Source organism: Halichoerus grypus, chromosome 14 (genome assembly GCF_964656455.1).
Source record: "Halichoerus grypus chromosome 14, mHalGry1.hap1.1, whole genome shotgun sequence".
Lineage (NCBI taxonomy): Eukaryota > Metazoa > Chordata > Mammalia > Carnivora > Phocidae > Halichoerus > Halichoerus grypus.
The window spans coordinates 80,576,920-80,600,163 of record NC_135725.1 but is presented as its reverse complement, the minus strand read 5'-3'; the positions used below and the strand labels follow the sequence as shown (position 1 = coordinate 80,600,163).

At 55.9% G+C, this 23,244-nt stretch overlaps 1 protein-coding gene across 2 annotated transcripts; it reads left to right on the top strand.

Moving 5' to 3' along the window:
* The first annotated feature begins 310 nt into the window (after positions 1–310).
* PHF19 (PHD finger protein 19) lies at positions 311–19,965 on the top strand. 2 transcript variants are annotated; one of them, XM_036107760.2, is made up of 15 exons: positions 311–438; positions 2,894–3,094; positions 3,570–3,651; positions 6,239–6,334; positions 6,836–6,936; positions 7,450–7,598; positions 9,184–9,279; positions 10,038–10,106; positions 10,308–10,428; positions 12,498–12,565; positions 13,867–14,028; positions 14,564–14,651; positions 15,421–15,506; positions 16,235–16,330; positions 17,366–19,965. In XM_036107760.2, the coding sequence occupies exons 2-15, from the start codon at positions 2,909–2,911 to the stop codon at positions 17,706–17,708; spliced, it is 1,743 nt and encodes a 580-aa protein (XP_035963653.1). In that variant the 5' UTR covers positions 311–438; positions 2,894–2,908; the 3' UTR covers positions 17,709–19,965. The 2 variants fall into 2 exon arrangements, with proteins under 2 accessions (XP_035963653.1, XP_035963654.1); XM_036107761.2 differs by lacking the exon at positions 311–438 and adding an exon at positions 2,622–2,808.
* The last annotated feature ends 3,279 nt before the right edge of the window (positions 19,966–23,244 follow it).

The following is a 23,244-nucleotide window of genomic DNA, read 5'->3' as shown; positions in this document are numbered from 1 at the left end:
GCGCCGCGTGCCTGCGCCCGGCGCGCGGGGCGGCGGGGATGCGCGCGCGCGGGGGGCGGGGGCCGGGGGCGCGCGGGGGCGGGGGCGGGCGCCGGCGGGCGACGCTGCGGGGCCCCGCGGCCGCGGGCTCCAATGGCGAGGCCGGCGCGGCCCCCGCTAATTACATAAGCGGGACGTCAATAATTCGCGGGAAAACGCGAAAAAGATGGCGCCCCGCGCCCGGGGGGCCCCTTCCTGAGCGCCCCGGCCCCTCCCTCCCCCGCCTCCCCCCCTCCTCCCCGCGGCGCCCCCGCCCCGCCCCGCCCCCGCCGAGACCCCGACCCCGGCCCCACGGGCGGACACTCGGCCGGGCAGCCGCGGGCCGCGCGCAGCCGCCTCCGCCGCCGATGCGCCTGGTGGCCAGACTCCAAGTGGGACCGGCCGACACGCAGGCTCGCGGTAAGCTCAGCGGGGACTCCCCGCCACACGCTTCGCTCCCGGCACACATCCGTCTTTGCGAAATCTCCCCAGACTTCGGCGAACCGAGCGCCTCGGGGGCGGCGGGTGGGTGGGTGGTCGGGGTCCCGGGGAGCTGCGCGCCTGAGGCTGGAACGCGGGTGAGCGGCGTCTGCGGGACGGGGGAGCCTCGCCCGGGTCCCCAAGCCTTGGGGGGGGCCTGGGTGACAGGTCGCTGCTCCCTGGCCCCAAATCTTGACTTTTCCCGTTCGGGGGCGGGGGGGAGGTGGTGGCGGGGGTGGAGACCGACCCGGGCATTTGGGATTTTGCTCACGTCCGAAGTCAGGCTGCGGCAGGACTGGGACGGGGGGGGGCAGGGGGGATGCTTGGCGTCGGAGCGACCGAAGAGAGGAGCGCTTGAACCCGATGGGGGTACCTCTGCAAGTTTTTTTTTTTTCCCTCCCGAACACCCTTTTTTAAAAAGCCAACGGCCGCCCTGGGAGAGGCCCTGGCGCATGAATCATCCTCGCTTCCTGCCCCCGCCCGGCCCCGCGCTCCGGGTGCCGCGGATTTGAACTGGACGCCGACGGGAACCCGCAAACAGGCATTTCTTTGCAGATGGGTTTGAATCAGCCAATCACAGCCCGCGGGGGCCCGCTCCGGGAGGATGGAGGCGCGGGGAGGGGGCCGCCACCCGGGGGCCCCCGCCCGGCCAGTGGGGGCGCGGCGACCGGGCCGGCTCCCAACGGCGCGGCAGGGGGAGGAAGTGTCAGTTTGTGAACCTGCCGCGGCCCGGGGCCCAGGCCCGGCGGGCGGGGACTTCACAGCGCCCGGGAGCCAGGTGGCAGGGAGAAAGCTGGGATTCGGAGCGCATACCCTGCCCCAAGCCTGCGGTGCTCTGCCGTCTAGAAAAGGGCAGAATGGGGGTGTGGGGTGGAGGGGAACATGGCCCCAGTGTCGTCTGGGGAGCCAAGACCCCAACAGTGCCCTGTCCGCCCCAGGGCCACTGAACAGGCACACACATGTATTTAATTTCACATATCCATTGACACACTGCCGCAGACATCATGAAACACAATCTCACAAGGGTACACACGCACTGACACAGCAAAACACACGGGACTCTCTCCCTGTCTACAAATAATAAACACCAGGTGCCCTGTGCCATGGCAGAGAAGGAGGGGACCAGAGTAGGGGGTGCAGGGAACAGAGCAAGGCTGTGTTTGGCTGGAGAGTGTGTGGAGGGGCACAGAGCCAGGTTGAGCCCAGAGAGGGGAGGAGGGGGCCTTGGGGAAGGCTTCCAATGCCTGTGAAGACACTGCGGAGTCACAGAAGGATTCTGGAAGGGATTAATAAGAAAGGGAGAAATAAGAAAGAATTGGTGGCCCTGTGGAAGAGTCTGGTGGGGAGACAGGAAAGCAGGCAGTGACCTGCACTGGGTGCTGGTAGTCTCATTCCCCATCCCAGCACCCGGCATAAGTGAGCACAAGGCTCGGGAAACAGTTACTGAATGAATGAATGGCCCAAGCGAAAGAGAGGCCTGAACTCAGACCAGGACAGGGACGTGGAAAAGAGGGGCCAGATGCCAGAAATCCACTGGGCTTGAAGTTGGCCAACTGGCAACTCACTGGTTAGAGAAGTCTGAAGATGCCCAGGGTTTCTGGGGACCATTAGTGGTCCCATTAGCAGGAAGAAGAGAGCAGTAGGGCAGTAGCATGTTTTATAGGATGGTGAGAGAGACAGGTGCCGAGAAGGGTGGCTTGTGTTGACTTACCTGCTTGCAGCACATTCGCATTTGAATAGAAGCATAGAGTGAGTTTAAATGTCCCAGAAATGTGGTTTCCATTAAATCACCCCATAATTGAGAGCAGAAAGGGGGATTATGGAAGACATAGGTGGACCGTCTATACCCGTTCGCAAACCACCTAGGAGTTTTCCTTCCTAGTTGAGTTTCCTCTGGCCAGATCTCAGGGCAGGGGTTGGGTGGGGGTAGTAGGAGGTTAGCGAAGACTTCCCGCTGCTCCCCTCCCTGGAGAAGACCCTCCACTCAGAGAACATGTTTCCTTAAGGGATAAAGCTTCAGGCTCCTAAGTTTGGGAGTTCAGGCCTCCTGGGCAGGGAGACTGCTCTGTGGTTGGTTGAGAGATTCGTTCTCTTTAGAAGGCAGCATGGTATGGGTGGGAAGAGAGCAGGGTTAGAGTCAGCCTATCTGATTATGAGCCTTGCCTTGGCCTCTGCCCCACTGGCCACTTTCCCTTGCCAAACCTCAGTTTCTCTGTCCATAGAATGGGAATAATAATGTCTCCCTCGCAGGGTTGTCACGAGGATCCCGTGAGATAATCAAAGTGCCTGGCCCATAGTACCATAGGCTGTGTAAGTGGTAGTCCCCTTCCTTTCCCGGATGGACTGCTGGAGCAGGGGAGCGAGGAGTAAAAACCCTCTTCTCTTTCTCTTCCAGCGTCAGGGGAAGCCGATGGAGAATCGCGCTCTGGATCCAGGGACTCGGGACTCCTATGGTGCCACCAGCCACCTCCCCAACAAGGGGGCCCTGGCAAAAGCCAAGAACAACTTCAAAGACCTGATGTCCAAGCTGACGGAGGGCCAGTATGTGCTGTGCCGCTGGACCGATGGACTGTATTACCTCGGGAAGATCAAGAGGGTAAACCTTTCCTCCCTGGCCCTAGTTCCCAGGTGCAGCCTCTGGCCTGGGCCTCCCTTCATGCCCCTCCTGCTCAAAAGATGACCGTGGAAGGAACCAGAACCTGCTTTTGCAGGTGCCATCCTTAGGGCCAACACCGTCCAACCAGGTCTTTAGAATAGAGCTCTGCGAGCCTACAGAACAAAACAAAATCAGGCTGGAGGTTATCTCAGATGACCACCTGGCCTGTGCTATCCTCTGCATTCCCACCAAGTTGTGGTCCCCTGGCCCCGGACTGCGGCCCCAGGGACTGGGCGCACGTTACCTCCGGAACTGCTGTCGTCCTTCCCCTTCCAGCCTAGCTCTGACTTCTGGGCCACAAGGAGCGGGTGTAATCCCTCTGTCCTGTGGGGACAAAAATAGGAGAGGAAGACCATGTCCCAGTGGCTTTTCCCCAGCCACTGTCTCATGTTGCCCCTCCCTCTCCGTGCCCCAGGTCAGCAGTTCTAAGCAGAGCTGCCTTGTGACTTTTGAAGATAATTCCAAATACTGGGTCCTGTGGAAGGACATACAACATGGTGAGTACTCCTGAGAGCTCAGGGCTCCCCTGCCCCATCCCTGGCCCTCTCTCCTCCTCGACTTCCATGTTTTTTCCTTCTCTCCTTCTCTCTGGTACTCCTGGCATCTGGCCTTGTCCATGGACCCCCATCCCCCCACAAGCCCACCTGAGGGGATAAGATGACTAGTTGTGTGTTTACATGGAAAGGCACTTCTGACATCCGTCATGCCCTTGATCACTCCGACGTCATGAGGGAGGCAGTCAGGTGGAGAAAGTGGCTTGGGAAGGTGCCGGGAGAGCTGGGATGGCATGTCATCCCCTGCTGCACAAAGCTGGGGATCAGTCTGGGGCTAGGAACGGGGGTGGAGGGGAGGGGCCCACGCAATCAAAACTGGCGCCCCTAGATGTGAGCACAGTGTGCCCTATCCACGTGTGAAGAAAACTAGTGGAAGCAGCCCTAGCCTAGGTGGGAAAGTCAAGAAAGCAGAGCTGGACCAGGCAGGGTGAAGATGGACATGCCTGGACGGAGCTGGACTGGCTTCGAAAGGGAGCCGGGTTGAGTGCCATCCCTGCACGCAGAGAGCTGACATTTTCCCACTCTGGCCACCACTCCCCCTTCCCACGGACACGACAGACACCACTCAGCAGTCCCAACACTCATACATTTCCAACATGGAGCTCCAAGTTTAGGTTCAGTAGATCTTGCACCAAGTTTCAGCTCTGCAGCTTGCTAGCTGCACGTCCTTGGGCAAGTGACACCACTTCTCTGAGCCTCAGTTTCTTCGTCCGAAGAAAGGAGGTGATGACATTAGTGACCTTGCGGGGTGGTGACATGAGACCCCAAGTATAGCACTTAGCCCAGCGCTACTGAGTTATAGGGAGGCACTTCCTAAAGAATTTGTTACTGTAAGAAAGGATTTCAAGGAGCCTGCCAAGTAGAGGCCACAGAACCCAGCCAGTTCGTAGAGGTTCCAAACCACCCCTGTCTCCGAGGTGTGGTGGCTGATCCAGACGTGGAGACTCTTCTCCAAGCCCCCCTCCCCCCGCACTCTCAATTTCTTCTACAAAGGTCTAAAGCGACGAGGAGCTCTTCTCTTGAGTTGAAGGCATAGGGAGCCAGCAGGTGAAGAAAGATGCCTTAGCAGACATTTGAGTAGAGACCCACGGTGTGCCGGGGACCCCGGATGTGCTACAGGGCTCACCTGGGGAACAGCTTGTCTCCCCAGCCAGATAACTGTGCCTCACAGGCAGGATGGTGCCCCTTTGGCATCACCCAAGTTACGAAAGCACAAGGCTGAGTAAGCCGGAGTTATTGATTACTTAATTAAGCTTACTACCTTATTGGCTGACATCAGTGGCTTACTTCCTTAAGCCAGTGAGGGCTTACTGCGACCCACAGTTGCATATTCAGGAATAAGAGGCAAGAGACCATGTATTCAACAGATGTGTCTTGAACACATTATGTGCTACACAATGTATAAGGTCCTGGGGACATAGTGATGAGCGGATACCATTTCTGCTCTTAAAAAACTTCCAGTCCACTAGGGGGAACAAGACAGAAACATGTATCAGAATGTATTAATTTATTCACTCAAACCTTTCACACATAAACACACATATTCTTTAACAATAACCAAAAAAAAAAAAAAAAAAAGCTAAGAAAAAAAAAGAGATGAGAAAGAACCTGTAGATTAAAAGCAGTTGAGCATACCTAAAATTGTTATGACATTTTTATTTAAGAAACAGCTGGAAATGTGAACACTAATTGAATTTGTTGGTGATATTAAGAAATTGTTTTTAGTTTTTAGGTGCAATAAAGGCACTATAGTTATGTTGGGTTTTTTAAAAGGGATCCTAATCTTTCAGAATTACATACTGAAATATTTTCAGAAAATGGTTAGGTATCTGGGAATTGATTCAAAATAATACAAGAGGGGGAAGTGGGTAGGAATGTAGTCAAAACAAGATTGGCTATGAGTTCTTAATTGTTGATAAGAACATGGAGTTTCATTATAACATTCTATTATTGTTAACATAAAAAATGTTTAAGAGGGGCGCCTGGGTGGCTCAGTTGTTAAGCATCTGCCTTCGGCTCAGGTCATGATCCCAGGGTCCTGGGATCGAGCCCCGCATCGGGCTCCCTGCTTGGCGGGAAGCCTGCTTCTCCCTCTCCACTCCCCCTGCTTGTGTTCCTTCTCTCGCTGTCTCTCTCTCTGTCAAATAAATAAATAAAATCTTAAAAAAAAAAAAAAAACAAAGAAGAAAATTAAAAAAACATGTTTAAGAAACAAACTAAATTAGGCAGAAGAGGCAGCATGATGTGGTCAGAAAGAACAAAGGATTTGATGTCAAACAGCCATGGGTTCAAATGTGTCTCCTATTTAACTTCTGGGACTTAACCGCTCTGAGCCTCAGTTTTCCCATCTTTAGAATGGGCTAATGATACTAGGTACCTCAGAGTGGTTGGGGAGACTCAGTGAGTGGGCCCGTGGGGCCCAGTGCCAGGCTCTGCACTGAGTAGAGGCTTAGTACCTGGAAGGTGAATTTTAAACTGTTCTAATTCCTGTGAGCTGGAACTGACCCTGGAGGACCTCTGTCCCTTTCAGCTGGCGTTCCTGGGGAGGAGCCCAAGTGCAACATCTGTCTGGGGAAGACATCAGGGCCGCTGAATGAGATCCTCATCTGTGGGAAGTGTGGCCTGGGTGAGTGTGGTGAGCAGGGCACAGAGGAGACCCCGACCTGCGGTTCCCCACCCCCACTGGCCCAATGGGCAGGCCTTACTGTTGGGATCTCAGCTGGCTTCCTATTTCTATTGGAGCTCCAGAGTGACAGGGAGCCAGTCTCTGGAAATGAGGGCCCAGGGAGGTGACCCCTGGGGAGAGCTGGGGCTTCTGGAAAGTGAGACAAGGTGTGCAGGTTGGAGCTCCCCCTAACCCAGTAGAGAGGAAGGGTGGAGAGATGGGGCATGGAGGCTGAAGCCAGACTGTGGTGCCTCCCCCCGCTGGGGCCCAGGCTGTCTTTGAGTCGCCTGCTTGGACACCAGCTTGGCTGCCTTGGTGAGCATCGCCCCCCAGTCCCCAAGCAGCCGGCAGGCATAAGGTTCCTCCGGCTTGCGGCCGCCCTCCCCAGCCCTGTGGCCTTTGGGCTGACTGGCCTGGGGCCGCTGCTCCCCGCGGGCACTCACCAGCTCCCCTCTGCTGTAGGGTACCACCAGCAGTGCCACATCCCTAGAGCGGGCAGTGCGGACCGGCCCCTGCTCACACCTTGGTTCTGCCGACGCTGCATCTTCGCACTGGCTGTGCGGGTGAGCCCTCCATCCTTGCAGTCCCTGCCTTTCCCCACTTCGTCGGGAAGCCTAGACTCCCTAGGTTCAGGCCGGACTGCAGGTCACAGAGCCTGGGCTTTGGAGGCAGACAGCGCTGCTGCCACTGATCGCAAGTGGTATGTCCTTGGCCAGGTTCCTTAGCCCCCCGAGCCTGTTTCCTCCACAAATGGCAGAATGGATATGGGTTTGGTGCCGGGGTAGGCGCTTTGCTATCAACAGACAAAACCCATGGGAGCACCCCCACTCAATACATACTGGTTATTATCGTTACCTATATTGTTGCGTGTTAATACTGTTACTAAGAGAGCCTTCTGGGATGGAGAGAGGATAGATTCGGGATCGATGAGAAAAAGCTTCTTGCGCTTCCGACTACACTGGAGTATCCGCGGGTCCGCGGGGTCAGCATGTCCCTTGCTAGCCACCCCGCCCTCCCCTCAGCCACCAACCCCTGCCGGGACCCCGCGGCTGAGCCGGACCCACATCTCCCCGCAGAAAGGCGGCGCGCTGAAGAAGGGCGCCATCGCCAGGACGCTGCAGGCCGTGAAGATGGTGCTGTCCTACCAGCCCGAGGAGCTCGAGTGGGACTCGCCCCACCGCACCAACCAGCAGCAGTGCTACTGCTACTGCGGAGGGCCGGGAGAGTAAGGCCGCGGGGCGGGGCCCTCCCCGGGGGGCGGGGCGGGGGGGGTGGGGTCCTGGGCGGGGGCGGGGCCTCCCGAGGGGTGGGGGCGGGGCCCGGAGGCGGGGCTCGAGGTGGCGAGGCTAGCGCTCTCAGACCAGGCCCCGGGAAGGGAAGGAAGTACTGAAGCGGGTGTCCAGATCCTCCCAGCTCCTTGGAGCTGAGCGCAGCGCCTGAGCGCAGTTCCCGTCGTAGTGTCCCCGTGTATGGTGTTGTGAGCAGAGTAGCGATTAGATAATTCACAGAAAGTCTCACCCAGGGCCTGGCACTTGGTCAGCACTTAATAAATTATGTGAGCTGTTACTGTTGGTGCGTGGAATTGAAGATAAACCTTTCCTTGTCAGAGTCAGTGAGATAGGCTGCTGATGAGATACTAAGGTATTTTCCTCTGGAGGTGTGCAAGTAGGGGCTGGGGGTCATGTGTAGGGATGCCGTGGAGGGGATTCTTGCCCCGACTATAGGACAAGAGTCTTTGATTCTTCCTTACCAGGCTGGGTGTCCATGTAGCCATGGGGGATTGAGCCTGCTCCCTTGGGCCGACTGCACCAGACATGGTGGCAGGAACCACAGAAGTGAGAGATAGGGTCTCTGCCCTCAGGACACAGCCTGCAGGATGCCCTGAAGTCCTGAATCCTGGCCCCAAGATCTGTTGACAAGTAGTAGGGGACTGGAGGCTAGGCTTACCCAGCCTAACTGGGTAATTTGGGCAAATCCCTTGAAGTATTTCATCTCTCAGGTGGGATCAACTTCCCTGAGTGCAGGAAGGGATGTGGGATAACAGGGAGAAATGCTTAATGAGACCTTTACAGAATTGAGACAATGGCTCTCAGTGCTTACTGGGCAGAGCTGCTCAGGGTGGTTGTTAAAAATACATCTCCCAGGGGCTCCCCCAAAGATTGAGTAGGTCTCGAGTGGACCAAGGGATCTTCATAGTTTAACCTAGACCCCAGGTGATTCTGACGCACGCAGTCCAGGGACCTCACCTGGCAAGTTGTGAACAAAGCATCGATTGTCGTTAAGGAAGTACCACTTGGCCCTTCATTCACATGACAGGGTAGATACGGTACCGGGTAAGAAAAACCAGACGCGGTGCTGCCCCGTGGAGCTTGCAGGAGCCATTAGTCTCCTGCGTGTCTCCTGGGCAAACCTTTGCATTTCGGTGGTGTCTGAGAAACAGCGCGTGGGGCGCAGTCCAGAGATGGGGGCTCCAGGGCAGCATGAAGAGCACAGGCTTTGAAGTGAGGGAGCCCAGGATTTGAGTCACCATCCACCACTTGCTTCCTGAGTGACCTTGAGCAAGTCATTTAAGCTCAGAGTCACCCATAAAATTAGGACAGTGGCCCGTCTCTTACCAGATGGTGAGATGAAACGGTAGAGCATACGCCTGCTCCCCCGACCGCCCCTGGCGCAGCCTCGGTGCTTGGTAACTGTGAGTCCCCCCCCCCATCCCGCCCCCCCGCGGAGTGCGAGTTGGTGTAGGCAGCGGTGGCTGAGGCTGGTGGCTGGCTGGGAGCCGGCCGGCCTGACCCTGGCTCCTCTGGCTCCAGATGGTACCTGCGGATGCTGCAGTGTTACCGGTGCCGACAGTGGTTCCACGAGGCCTGCACCCAGTGCCTCAACGAGCCCATGATGTTCGGAGACCGGTAGGTGCTCACCTGGCCCGGCTCAGTCTCGAGGGGGAGGTGGGCGGGTGGGGGGAGGGACCTCAGCAGGGGCAGCGGCTCCTGTAGACCACCTGCCAGGCCCTGCACAGGTGGGTGGGGGTCTCTGATGGTGGGCACCTGTCCTGGGGAGTCCGCTCAGGGCGACGGGGGCCTTCTCACTAGAGGAGCATGTCGGGCCGCGGCCCCAGTTGCCACTGACCTGGGGGGAGACCTTAGACAAAGTCCCACCTTCCCTAGGCCCCGGTCTCCTCCAGTGTCTGGGGAAGGAGGATGAGGCAGGCCCCGCCCCACCCCTACCCAGGCTACTAGAGGAGCCACTGGGAGGTGGATGGTTGATCTGGCTTCTGACAGATGGGGCTAAGCTAACAGAAGGGTTCTGTGTGTCGTCGTACCAGATACTGTGTGTCTCGGTTGGTGTGTCATGTTTGTGATTGTGTGTGTGCGTGTGTGCGCGTGTCTCAGAGGGGAAGAGGGTGCCGGCTCCAGCCCAGCCTAGCTCAGCTCACTCTGAACTCAGCCACACTCCATTATACCGACATAGAGGAATGAGGGGCAGGGAAGTATTTTATGGTGTTTGTCCTGCCCCATGCTAACCCCCACCCGCTCTAGGGCCACTAGCCCTCGGGATGAGGACGACACTTACTGTGGGAAGGCAGGTGGGGAGTGCGGGGCGAGGGGCTGGGCTAGGGTGGGATGTCAGCTCTTCCCACCACAGGCCCCTCTCCACCCGCCCCCAGGTTCTACCTGTTCTTCTGCTCCGTGTGTAACCAGGGCCCGGAGTACATCGAGCGGCTGCCCCTTCGATGGTGAGAGGGTGGGGCTTGACCCAGGCCCACCCCCGTCCCCTCCCAGCGGCTCCGCTCCCACCGCCCTCCGGGAACAATTCCATTTCCAGCCACCAGCTCCCAGCCTTGCCCCTGCCCTTCAGCCCGGACCCAGGAGGTTCCAGCCCTGGTTGGGCAGGCTGCCACCTCACCCCAGCCCCACCTACTCGCCCCCTTGCCCAGGGTGGATGTGGTTCACCTGGCCCTCTACAACCTGGGGGTGCAGAGCAAGAAGAAGTACTTTGACTTTGAGGAGATTCTGGCCTTTGTCAACCACCACTGGGAGCTCCTGCAGCTTGGCAAGGTATGCAGGCCCGTGGGACGGCAGAATGGCAGGAGTCCATTCCACAGTGGGCTTACCGAGGTCAGGAGAGGGAAGAGGTTTGCCCAGGGCCACACGGTGCATGCAGGACTGGGATCTCGGTGTCTGAGGGCTCACTCTCCCGTAGCACTGCCTGTCTGTGAGGGCTGTTGGCTGGGAGAAAGACCCAGAGCCTCTTAGCTGCCACGTCCCTGAGTCCAAGCCTCTGAGCCGGTGCCCTGCAAGGGGCTTCCTGACCCAGGCTTTGGCAGTGGGCGGGTTGGGGTCTCACTGACTCAGCAGCAGGGAGCTAGGGGTGCATCTGGCTGGAACAGGGCTCTCTACAGAGAAGTTTGACGTCCCCCGGATGACCGGGCTACAGTGGAAAGTGAAGTGGGCCTGCCCCCTGCTGGTATTACTCTGAATAGCAGAAGTCGTCCTGGGGCCCTGGGACCCAGGGAGTAAAGTAACAAACCAGAGACTTTGAGGATGTCAGAGGTGGAGAGCGACTCCCTGGCGGCCAGCACAGCTTTGGAGCTGAGCCAGGACTGGAACCAACCTCTCCCATGGTGGGGCCATGCCACCTTTTCCCTAACGACAGCCTTAGAGTCCTCTCCACCAATCCAGAGTGAGGTGTCTTCTCTACTGACTGCCCCAAATCTCTCTTTGATGAGACAGGAATTTACACACACACACACACACACACACAAAATGACCCTTATGCTTTGTAGAAGCTTTTCATATAATAACATCTTCATTTATAGTGTTTGATAATTTATAAGACATAAATACTGTTGGGGCACCTGGGTGACACAGTCAGTTGAGCAGCTGCTTCTTGGTTTCGGCTCTGGTCATGGGATCGAGCCCTGCATCAGGCTCTGTGCTCAGCAAGGAGTCTGCTTTAGATCCGCCCGCCTCCCCCACCCCGTGTGTGTGCTCATGTGCCTGTTCTCTCCCCGTCTCTCTCTCAAATAGATTAATAAATCTAAAAAAAAAAAGATATACATATTGTAAAGCCTTAAAAGATAGAGCTGGTATTTTTAATATCTTTTTTCCTGATTTATAAAAAGAACATACATGTTCCTGGTAGAAAAATTTGTTAAGTGCTAAAAAGTATAAGGTGGTATACTTAAAAAGAAATCATCCGGGAGCACCTGGTGGCTCCGTCAGTTAAGTGTCTGACTCTTGATCTCAGCTCAGGTCTTGATCTCAGGGTCTTGAGTTTGGGCCCCATGTTGGGCTCCACACTGGGTGTGGAGCCTACTTAAAAAAAAAAAGTCATCCATATTCCCCCATCACACCACTCAGAAACAATTGCAACTAATATATTCCATCCTTTCTTCTACGTCTGTTTTTCCTTGGTTTATGTTATATAGTATATAAAATTTTAAATCTTTTTTTTCAGTTTACATTATATCATAAATATTTTTTCATATTCCAAAAGAGTTTTCATCAACATTTTTAATGACTGCATTGGTTTCCACCATGGCTTACTTACTGCGTTCCTTCCTGTTGGGCAGGGAGTCTCTTCCCCGCTCTGCACACTGGCCGGTCATTAGGGCTTACGCTGCAGGGAAGCTTTGTTAAAGCTTTGTTCGAATTTCGCGTTCTATTTCTATGATAGATCCCATGGAGTGGCATGACTGGGTCAAGGGCATGGGCATTCTTAAACCTTTTTTTTTTTTTTAGATTTTATTTATTTATTAGAGAGAGAGAAAGCGCGTGCGTGCGCCAGAGAGAGAGAACGAGGTGGGGGGTAGAGAGAGAAGGAGAAGCAGACTCCCTGCTGAGCAGGGAGCCCGACGTGGGGCTCGATCCCAGGACCCTGGGATCATGTCCTGAGCCGAAGGCAGACGCTTAACCGACTGAGCCACCCAGGTGTCCCGTTAAACCTCTTGATCCATCTAGGACAGGAGTTAACTCTCCCATTTCCAGATGGAGAAGTGAGCTCAGAGAGGTGAAAAGATTTAGAATCTTAGCAGAAGTCAGGGCCCTCACTCAGAGATCGAGGGGAGGGAGGGGACAGGGGTCATATGCCTAGGTCTGATTCTCCTGCTGGCTGCTCCCCTCAGCTCACCAGCACCCCCGTGACTGACCGAGGACCACATCTCCTCAATGCGCTGAACAGTTACAAAAGCCGGTGCGTGCAGGGAAGGGAGGGAGTGCATGGGGCCCCCAACAGGTGGGATTGGGTGTAAAGCATCTTCCTGCCTCATGGCCTTTGCTCAAACTGTGCTCCAGCCTGGGTCTCCCTCCCCTTCTCTTTGACTAAATAAGTCCTACCCATTCTTCAAGATTCAGGGGGCACCCCACCTCCTTTGTGATGCCTCCCCGACCACTCCAGCAGCTTGATGCATTTGGGTCCTGGGTTTGGCTCCACAGAGGGTACACCCCTGAGCTTTGAGGGCCCCTCCTGCTCTCACCATCTGTGGTTCTGGGCCAGGCACTGAAGGAACAATTCATCATCTCCCGGGTGGGCTGCAGCCTCCTAACTCGTCTTTCCCCCAGACTTCCGAGTCCTCCTCAGAACACACAGCTGACACATCCCATGCTGCCGGTGCAGGGAACGCCCAGGCTCCTGAGCACGGCATTCAAGGCCTCTCATGAGCAGACCCTGCCCCTGCCTTCTGCCACTGATCCATTGCTTTATTTATGCTGGGTGTTGGCCATTCTGCACCCACTGCTCTCCCACTCAGTGCTTTTGCTAAGACCCCCTCTGTTGACTAGAATGTCTTGCATCCCTTTCACTCATTTGTTCTACGAATGACTGTTTATTGAACTGCTACTGTATCAGCCCTGTGTAGGTACCGAGGACACAGTGAGGAATAGGACATGATCCCTGCTTCTGTGAAACCTCTCCAGACATCTCTAGACAGAATTATCCACTCTCTCTTCCACCTTCTCATGGTTTGGGGCTCAGACACAGTCCTACTCTTGAACAGTGGGGCCTCCCGCACTCCCTGTGGACAGTCTTCTGAGGGTAGGACTGTCTGAGTCACGTCCTCACCTCATGGCAGCTCAGCCAGTGTTGGAAGGAGGAGGGAAGCACCTGGAGGTGTTTTCAGTCTCCTTGGGGAGACCAGAAAACAGAATGGTGTAGAATCCAGTGTCAGCCGTAGCTGTTCCACTGGGAGCTAGAGGAGACCTTTCTGGAGGTGGTGACCTTGGGGCCAGTTGAGGCAGGGTAGAAAAGGGAGAGGAGCAGCAAGAATCATATACATGCAAGAGGGAGGACAGGGAGGAACCATAGCCACATCCCCAGCCCCCACCCGGGACCCTTGGTCCCACGAGCCTTGAGGAATCAGCGTCTCCACGGGCAACCCTGGATTTTAGCTCTAGGTCCGGGGAGGCAGAGAGGGTAATTTTAATGCTTGACTCTCCTGACCAGGAGGATGGACCGACAGACTCCAGAGCTTTCTCCTCCCCCTGCCCATCCCCCAGGTTCCTCTGTGGCAAGGAGATCAAGAAGAAGAAGTGCATCTTCCGTCTGCGTATCCGTGTCCCCCCCAACCCCCCAGGGAAGCTGCTGCCTGACAAGGGCCTGGCGCCCACTGAGAGCGGCGCCTCCTCTGAGCTGCGTAAGAGAGGAAGGAGCAAGCCTGGGTCAGTGCCTGGGGGGCGAGTTCGGGGTCTCTGCTACTCCCAGCTCCAGCCCCAGCCGATGGGCTGTGCAGTGGGCCCAGACGGGCCCAAGTGAGCAGGGAAGACCTCCACCCTGCTAGGCCCAGCTGGAGGCACCGGAGAGGGCCAGTTAGCAACCGAGCTGGGGCCCAGTCCCACACCCTGGGCTCCTTCCACCGTCGCCCCTGTTGCCTTGCTTGGAGGGCAAGCCAGCTCAGGGGGCCCGGTGTTGCTGGGTTAGGGCTTAGGCAGAGAGGTAAGGGGAAGTGAGAGTGCGTAAGGCGTCCCTGGTTCTGGCTGAGCTGAGCCCCTCGTCCTGGGCGTCGGGGACAGACCAGCCTTCTCTCTCTTCTGCCCACCATACCCCCCCCCCACGCCCTCCCACACCCACTGCCTGGAAGGAGCGCCTGTCTCCCTTCCCCCCGCCCCAGCACTGCTGTGTCCCCAGCCCTGCCTGTCCTCCCCCTGGGCCTTCAGGCTCTGACCCGGCCCCCCTCTCCCCTTTCTGTCTCCACAGTTTGTTGCCTCACGAATTCCAGCAGCAGAAAAGGCGAGTTTATAGAAGAAAAAGATCAAAGTTTTTGCTGGAAGATGCTATTCCCAGTGTTAGTTTCTTGTTTTCTTGCTCTCCACATTCACACACAGGGTCAGCGCACAGTAGGGATTCCTGTGCAGGGAACTGAGCCCCCAGGCCTGGGGGGGAGACTCCCCCACGTCCCTTAAAGGAGAAGCCAGTTCCTCCTCTAGCTAAACAAGCAAAGGCTAAGGCTCCGCAAGACCACTCCCTTATCTCCTCGAGTTCTCCCCAGAAGCCGAGGGGGCAGGGCAGGGGAGGTAATGTCCTTGCCCCCACAGTCCCGTGGGGTCACTGCGGACCAGGAGGGGCCAGCGACTCCCCTGAGGTCACACGTCCGCCAGTGGCCGAGCGCAGCCTAGAACAGGTCCCCGGAGCACTCTTTCCTTAGTGGCCGGGCCTCGGCGCGGCAGCCCTCCGTGTGGGCAGTGACGCCAGCGGTCCTCACACCTGCCCCGCACCTGACGCTGTGCAAGGCGCTCGTAGTCAGCGTCTCACTCTGCTCTGCGTCCCGGCCCCGCGCGCAGGGAAGCCCGGCAGCCGTTCCTGTCCGCCTTCTGCAGTTCGGGTGACTGAGGCCCAGAGGTGGGAAGGTGGCGCAGTCGGCTAGAGAGGGAGTCAGGGCCAGGCCCGCTGTGATCCGGCTCCCTGGCCGGCCTGGGACGGAAGAGCGAGAGACCAGTCTTACCGTCCGGAGGCCCGGTCCTCGGAGAGCCCGTGTGGCCCTCGGCAGAGAGAGGCTGCTGTGAGGCGGGCCTGACGCTCACTGACCCTGCTCCCCCTCCTTCCTGTGTCCACAGAGCGACTTTACCTCAGCCTGGAGCACCAACCACCACCTCGCCAGCATATTCGACTTCTCTCTGGATGAGATTCAGAGCTTAAAAAGGTAACAGTGAGGGAGCCGGCCAGAGAGGGCTGCTCTGAAGCGTGGGGTGGAAGCAAGCAGTGAGACCTCGATTCCCCAGCAAAGAAGGAAGGCTCTGGAAGGGACAAAGCAGAGAGCCTTTCAAGGAGCGGAAGCTCCCTCGGGGTCATTCCCGTTAAAGGGGTCCGCGCTGCGTTAGGCTGCCTGCCTAGGCTGCCCGACCGGTCTTCCCACATTAGAGCTGTCTGGGCACGCCATGGCCCTGCTGGAAGGTGGCCAGGACAGCTCCCCAGAGCACGGTCACAGGCCACCTTGCCTGGGCCCTCCGACCTCTCCAGCCCCTCTCCTGCTTCTGCCGGCCCTCCCACTGTGCACCAGAATTGCTTTGGTTACCCCGCATTCCCATTCCTCCAGGGCGCCTTCCCTGACGCTCCCCGGGCTCCCCAGCCTGTGTCGGTGCACCTCAGGGGAGGGGCTGCACAGTCCCGTGTCGGTTCCGGAACGATGAAAGGTCATTTAGTGCTTCCTGGAGGAGGGGAAGGGTTTCGGTCAGACAGGCCTGGGCTCCAGCCCCTGCTGAGCGGTTACTAAACTGTGCAGCCCCAGCGGAGTCCTTCAGCCTCTCTGAACCTCGTCACCTGGGTCTGCATGGCTGGGAGGAGGTTGAAACAGGTGCTGGAAATGAAGGCCGTCGGGTCTAGAGAGTAGCCGGGTGTCGGGGCCCAGGCTCACCCTCTGCTCCCTCTCAGCGCCAGCTCAGGCCAGACCTTCTTCTCAGATGTGGACTCCACTGACGCCGCCAGCACCTCTGGCTCGGCCTCCACCAGCCTCTCCTACGACTCCAGGTGAGGTCCCCCCCCGCCGTGCCTCCTCAAGCTTGGGGACCTGGCCCTCTCCGCTCGTGAGTCGGTCTGGGACCATCTGCTTCGGAGTCCTGGGGTTCAGACGGGGCTGCGTACGGCCATTCACGGTGCTCTGCCCCGGCTGCGGGTGATGTGACACTTGTCCCTGGAGAGTTTCCGCGCCAGGGTTCTTGGCCTCCGTGGGCCATGGCTTCGCATGTCTCTGCCTCTGAGCGCAGCGTGCCCTGCTTCTTGGCTGTCTAAATCTGGGGTCTGTCTTCTGGGTCCCTAAGGAAAAGAGCCATTGATTTGGAAGCCCGATGGAGGGGGAAATGGCATCGTGCAGGGGGTGGGGCCTGGGAGAGGGGACAGAAACGCCTGGGGACCTAGGCAAGGCTACCGTCTGTTTGGCAGTAGCCGGTCCTCAGCGGCGCCGGAGGCTCCTGCAACTGAGTTCTAGGACACTCGTGTCCTGGCGTCTGTCCGCCCGCAGGCCTCTCTGGGTGGCTCTCTCTGCATCACCTCTGTCTGTATTTGGTTCCTCCTGTTTCTTTGGTTCTCACAAGCTCTTCGGGGCTTGCTTCCTGTTCCTAAGCACCTGTGGACACGCACCTCTTGTTTTGTGTGTGTCTGTCTCTCCCCCAGCTCTTTCTGTCCCTGTGTGTGTGTTGCACACGCACGTCTGCCTTTCTCCAGTCCAGGCTCTGGGGACAAGGTCCGGTAGTGTGTCGCTCCCATCCCCCCACCCACTGGACTCCTAGCTGCGAGTCCAGGGACAGTCCAGGGAAGGGACGAGGCAGCGCCGGCAGGGCCTCGGCAGCGGCCTTTAGCGCTGGGCACACCCAGGCTTGGGTCCTGGCGCCGTCACTCCCCCCGCGGGCCGTTTCCCCCCCTCCCCGAGCCTCCTCGGGATTGGGGTGAGGACCCAGGGAGGTGCTCCATCCCAGCGCCCGGTGCCCAGGGGGTGCTCGGGGAGAGGGGCTTGTCCGGATGACTCCACCCCATTCCTATCGTCTTCCTCTCCCCATCCTGACGCAGACGGACGGTGGGCAGCCGCAAGAGGAAGCTGGCGGCCAAAGCGTACATGCCCCTGCGGGCAAAGCGGCGGGCAGCCGAGCTGGGTGGGCGCTGCCCCTCGGACAGCAGTGCCGAGGGGGCTTCGGGCCCCGAGCGGCCGGACGAAGGCATTGACAGCCACACCTTCGAGAGCATCAGCGAGGATGACTCGTCCTTGTCCCACCTCAAGTCATCCATCACCAACTACTTCGGCGCGGCCGGGCGGCTAGCCTGTGGGGAGAAGTACCAGGTGTTGGCCCGGAGGGTCACACCCGAGGGCAAGGTTCAGTACCTGGTGGAGTGGGAAGGGACCACCCCTTACTGACTCGCTCCAGGAGATGCCAGGAGCCTGGAGACCAACGGAGAGACATTTCTCTCCCGGCGGGGGTGGGGGAGGAAAGCAAGACAGCTCCCAGTGCTTGGCAAAAGGCCCTTCGCGCCCGCCTGCCAGGCCGAGGCCTGTGCCGCTCTGCGTGCCCATTCTGCTCTTGGGCCTCCTCAGGCCCTCACCCCTTTGCCTGTGTCTCTAAGGTCCCACTGGCTATGCCTCAGTGTCTCCACACACTTCCTCAAACTGTTCACCTGTAACTCTGAATTGGTGTCCCCCTGGCTCTCCGACCCTTTTTCCTGAGGCCCGAGTCTTTGTCTGTGTCCCTCTCTCTCCCACCCCTTTTGGGTGTGTGCGTTTACACACTTACACGTGCATGGCTGTCCCTCTCCTGGATGTCCTTCGCCCCTGACCCATGCACAGCCAGTCGACCCCCGGATAGCATTCTAAGAACAGGAACCGTTAAGCATTGCTGAAGGTAGAGAAGAGGACGCCTCTCAGAGCTTTTCCCCTCCCGCTTTCCTGCCATTCCCTGCTGCCCTTGGCCAGGGGTGGTGAGGGTGGGAGACTGCCTCTGTGAAAGCCTGGGAGGCAGAGAGCCTGGGACTCTTGGGATCTGAGGCCAGAAGAGGCTGGGTCTCTGCCTCCGAAGGCACCAACGCCAGAGCCCAGTGACTAAGGCTAAGCGTTAAGGGCTGTGGGTGTCAGCTTCCCAGGTCCCAGGAGTTGTCCTCTCCCTGGCCACACCCCCTCATAGCTGCCAAGGAGCTGCGCCTGGCCTTGCTGGAATGGAAGTGGCCTGGAAAACCTGCGGGACAGGGGGCGGAAGTGGGAGGAAAGGAAGCCGTGTCACACTAACCTTCGGATGTCTCCTGTGCCTCCCACCCCCGACCCACCACACACGCAGCCAGACAATACACACTCACACAGAAGCCCCCATCACACGTGTGCTTTCACCCTCCGGAGTACACACCACACACACCCACACACACCACACACCCCCACTCCCTCTGGTACCGGCCTGATTCCTGCCCTCGGCTCTCCCTCGGCCCTCTTGAGGGCCGCGTGCTGCAACCACACGTGGAAGTCCAGCCCCTGCCCCCTTCCTTCAGCCATGAACCAGCTGTGACCCCGCGGGGAGGCACAGAGGACGCCTACCCTCTTCCTTAGCCCCTGCTGTGCCCTGAGATTGACAATCACTTTTTGGAACAGGTTGGGATTTTTAAAGGGCTTGTGTTACTCAGTCCCCTCAAAGGAAAGTCTTTGTCAGTGGGAGTAAAAATAGAATTTTTAGAACTGACATTACAACTCCTACCCATCTGGAGGAAAACCAGAAATGAGAAGGGGAGGGGACCCCTCATTTTTGCTGCTTCCAGAGATACTAGAAACTGACTCACATGATTGGAAAGTAGAAATAAGTGCCTTCACTAGGGCAGGGCCTGGGCCAGATGGGCACCAGCCTTGCCAACCGCTGCTGCGGCCCCCAGCTTGGCTGGGTTTTGCAGGCTGCCAGCTGCAGGGCGAAGGTGGATGAACAGAGGGGTGGCATCGGGGCAGCGGGCCTGGGGAGCTGGTTTTTCCATTGCTAGGCTCAGCCCCTCCCCCCCGTGAGCATCAGGGAGTCCCTGAGATCATCCAGATGCCCCTTGCCTCAAACTTAGCTCCTATAGTGCCTTTCACACAGGACCTCACCTCCTGCACACGGCCCACCAACTTCCCTCTGCTTCCCTAGCGTGAGCCAGGCAGGGAACAGCTGGGGGTGGGCCCCGTTCTCTCCCTTCTCAGCCCCACAGCTGCTGCCACTGAAGCCCCCAACTGGGGCCAGATGGAAGGGGAGCTGAGAAGCCAGCCCCCCGCCCAGCAGGGGTGTGGGACCTGGGATCCGATCTGTGGCTTCCTGCCTGGCTTCAGAGGGTACAGCAACCCCCCCAGGCCTGCTTTCTAGGGTTCTGGGAAAGCACAGGACAAGCAAGGCCTGCACAGTTCTGCACCTGCACCTTCTCCACTCAAGCTCCAGAGAGGCTCTGGGCTTGAAGAAGGGGAAGGGGGAAGGGGGTGTCTTCCTCACTTGGAAATTCAGCATAAGGCCTAGCAAGGCCACCTTGACTCCACATCCCAGCATTTCATTTGTACCAGTTAACAGCTGCATTACTGCCAACTGACCTTATAATAACCCTGTGCACCTTTGAAAAGATTTATGGTTTTGAATTTGCTGCTTTTAATAACATTTGTTATATTAAAGTTATAATTAATGTGTCTGGTTTATAATTTAAAAGCTCCCTTTGAAAAATTAACTATCTTCCCTCTAGTGAACGAACTATCAGCTGTTGGGCACCAGGAGGAATTATCTGGTTTCTGGTCTTGGTTTCCTGGAAACTGAGGAATGACAGGATCCCATCTGGCCACCTGCCAGTCCTTCAACTGCCTCCCACATTCTCCCCCACAATACTCTCACCCTACCACCAACAGGATGTGGAATTTTTATCTGTGAGTACCTGACCCATCAGGGCAAAAAGCATTAGCTCAGGGCCATGGAGAAGTAAAAGATGGGAAATGGCCTTAGAAACGGACCTTGTTAAAATACGTACAGCCACTGTAAAACTACTTAATGCACACAGGCACATAAACCTAGAAATCTGCAGTCAGTTCTAGGCCTGTCTCTGCTAGTTATAACTTACAGCACTTTGGGCAGATTCCTTTGCATTCCTCACCCTTCCAATGCCAGCAATAATCCCTGCTGAAGTCAGCTCCCAGGTGAAAGAGGAAACCATTTCACATATAAATGTGATGGGTTAGGACCTTAAACTTGTCTGAATTTGAGAAAAAAATTGGCATGAAGGAATAGGAAAAAGTCAGAAATAGGTGCAGGCCACGGGTTCAAGTGGATTCTGTAATTTCAGGGGTAGAGCGTAACCTGTTAAACACCCTAGAGTGTAGCCTATTAATGTCTGCACTTAGAACTTCATTAACTGGTGGCTCCCACTTTTTGCTACCATGCTTTCTGCTTTGGCCTTTTAACTGCCCTTAGAACAAAATCACAGTTGGAGCCAGGGTGGGGGAAGGGGGTGGGATTATTCTTTGGGCTGAAATCAATTTAATGGAATGAAAAGTGAATGGTCTGAGGTGTCAAGAGACTTGGGTTCCAGTCCAAGTTCCGAAGTGAACAGCTGTACAGACCTCCTCAGATCAGTGGTCCTTCCCGGGCTGAAGAGTGCCTGGTTCTCTGTGGTCTAGATTAGTGATTCAGATTTACAATAAATATTTACCTTTGGAGCTTAGGAACAAGAAATTAGAATTCTCAAAAATTCCCCAAATCATAAGTTATTCTTAAAATACTTAAAACATTTTTCATATTTTCCCCATTATCATAGATATCTGAAAAATTTTAACAAATAGAAATTTTACTTAGTAGTATTTACAAAGAACTGTAGCCTATAGGGAATATTTAAACACTGGAAAATGCCGGGGAACGTTGTTGGATAGCATTCAAAGAACATTCAAATATCCTAGCAAGGTTAAGAATACTACATGAAATCACATGTCAGAATTGCTCAATTAAAATTTATTTTGCTTCCAAAGCTTATTTCTTCAAACAAAGCTCACAGAATTTGTTTCATGTATACTATGTGTATAAACTTATCTGCAAAAATAACTCACAGTTTGCAGCAGACAGGGCTAGACAGACACACTTGGGACTCAGCAACAACTGCAAGCAAGACTGATTCCATGGTAATCATTTCTTTCCTGCACACTGCTGTCCTGGTTCCCTTCAACCCTCAACTCCGCATGTTGGTGTTTCTTGCTTTTTTTATCTGATGATTTCTTCAAACCAGTTGACATCTCTATGCTTTTAAGCTTCAGTATTCACAAATAATTTTAATATTTTTTTCTCATTTCCTCAAGTGACTTTTCTGGAGATTTTGGATTCAAAAAACAGACCTTCCCTGAGAAATGCTGGGAAGGCATTCCAGCATGGAGCCGCTAGTCTAGGTCCTAGCCCAGCCCCACAGCAGCACTCTGGAGGGACAGTGTGGTCTAGGGTAAGTAAGCTGGGAGTCACGCAGACCTGAAAAATCACTCAACTCCTCTAGATCTGTTCCCTCATCTGCAGAATAAAGATCCTGTCACCAGCCTCCAGATACGTGGGGAGAAGTAAACAATACATTTTTAAGTGTCAGACCAACTTACTGCACAGAGTTTTTTGGAACCAATAACCCTTCTTTTATTTTTTATTTTATTTTTTATTTTTTTAATGTTTTATTTATTTATTCATGAGAGTCAGAGAGAGAGAGAGAGAGAGAGGCAGAGGCAGAGGGAGAAGCAGGCTCCCCGCCTAGCAGGGAGCCCGATGCGGGACTCGATCCCAGGACCCCGGGATCATGACCTGAGCCGAAGGCAGACGCTTAACCATCTGAGCCACCCAGGCGCCCAATAGCCCTTCTTTTAGAATTGGCTACAGTAGGCTCTCTAGGTGTTTGGCCTACCAAGGGTATGTCCAACCTCTCTGAAGGAGGCAGTAAGAGCATCAGATCTAGAATTGGACACGTGGGTTCACAGCCTAGCTCGGCCAAGTATTTTAAGTGTCATGCTCTCTGATCTCAGGAATCAGCTTCCAGCTGAGGAGAACAATGAGTTAGAAGGATAAAATAATGTGGAGAACCTAGGAGAGCACCAGGCAGAGAGCTGGCGTTTGTCCTCTCCTCTCCCATTTCCTGTAGCCAGCTGGGACACTGAGGCAAAGGAAGTCCCCCAAGAAACAGTTTTCTGTGCACAGTCAGCACAGAAAATGCCCCAGTGAAGGCCAGAAATAGAAAAATCTCCTTTGGAACTAGTCCCACTTTAAGAAAGTTCCAAGAAAAAAGGCTGGATTTTGCCAATTCCATAGATGAGTAACTGTGGGCTACAGAGAACTCTTTATTCAAATCCTTGAAACATCAATTTGGGAATACTTGCCCAATCCTGTGCAAGAGCTCAGATTCAGACATGCCCTTGACCTCGAGTAGTTCACGATCTAGAAACAGGAGGATGACTGTGATACACAAGGATAACAGGGACACCGAGGCCGGAGAGCTTCCCTCCAAGCAGAGCTGGCCTCGCAAAGGAGCAGCCAGATTTCCCAGGCATTCATGCGGGCGGCGCTCCAGGCCGAGGGGAGGCCCGAACACAGGAATAGCTTCACACAGCCTATTGGAGACATCTCCTTGCCAGCGTGGGCAAGGACAGGTGGAAGGTGAAGATGGAAAAAGTGAGGTGAGGCAAGGCTATGAAGGGCCTTGAAGGCCAGACCAAGAAACTGGGCTCTAGGGCGCTTGGGTGGCTCAGCTGGTTAAGCAACTGCCTTCGGCTCAGGTCATGATCCCAGGGTCCTGGGATCGAGTCTCGCATCAGGCTCCCCCTGCTCTGCGGGGAGTCTGCTTCTCCCTCTGCCTCTGCCTGCCACTCCCCCTGCTTGTGCTCTCTCTCTGTCAAATAAATAAATAAAATCTTTAAAAAAAAAAAAAAAAAGAAACTGGGCTCTAACCCAAAAGCAACA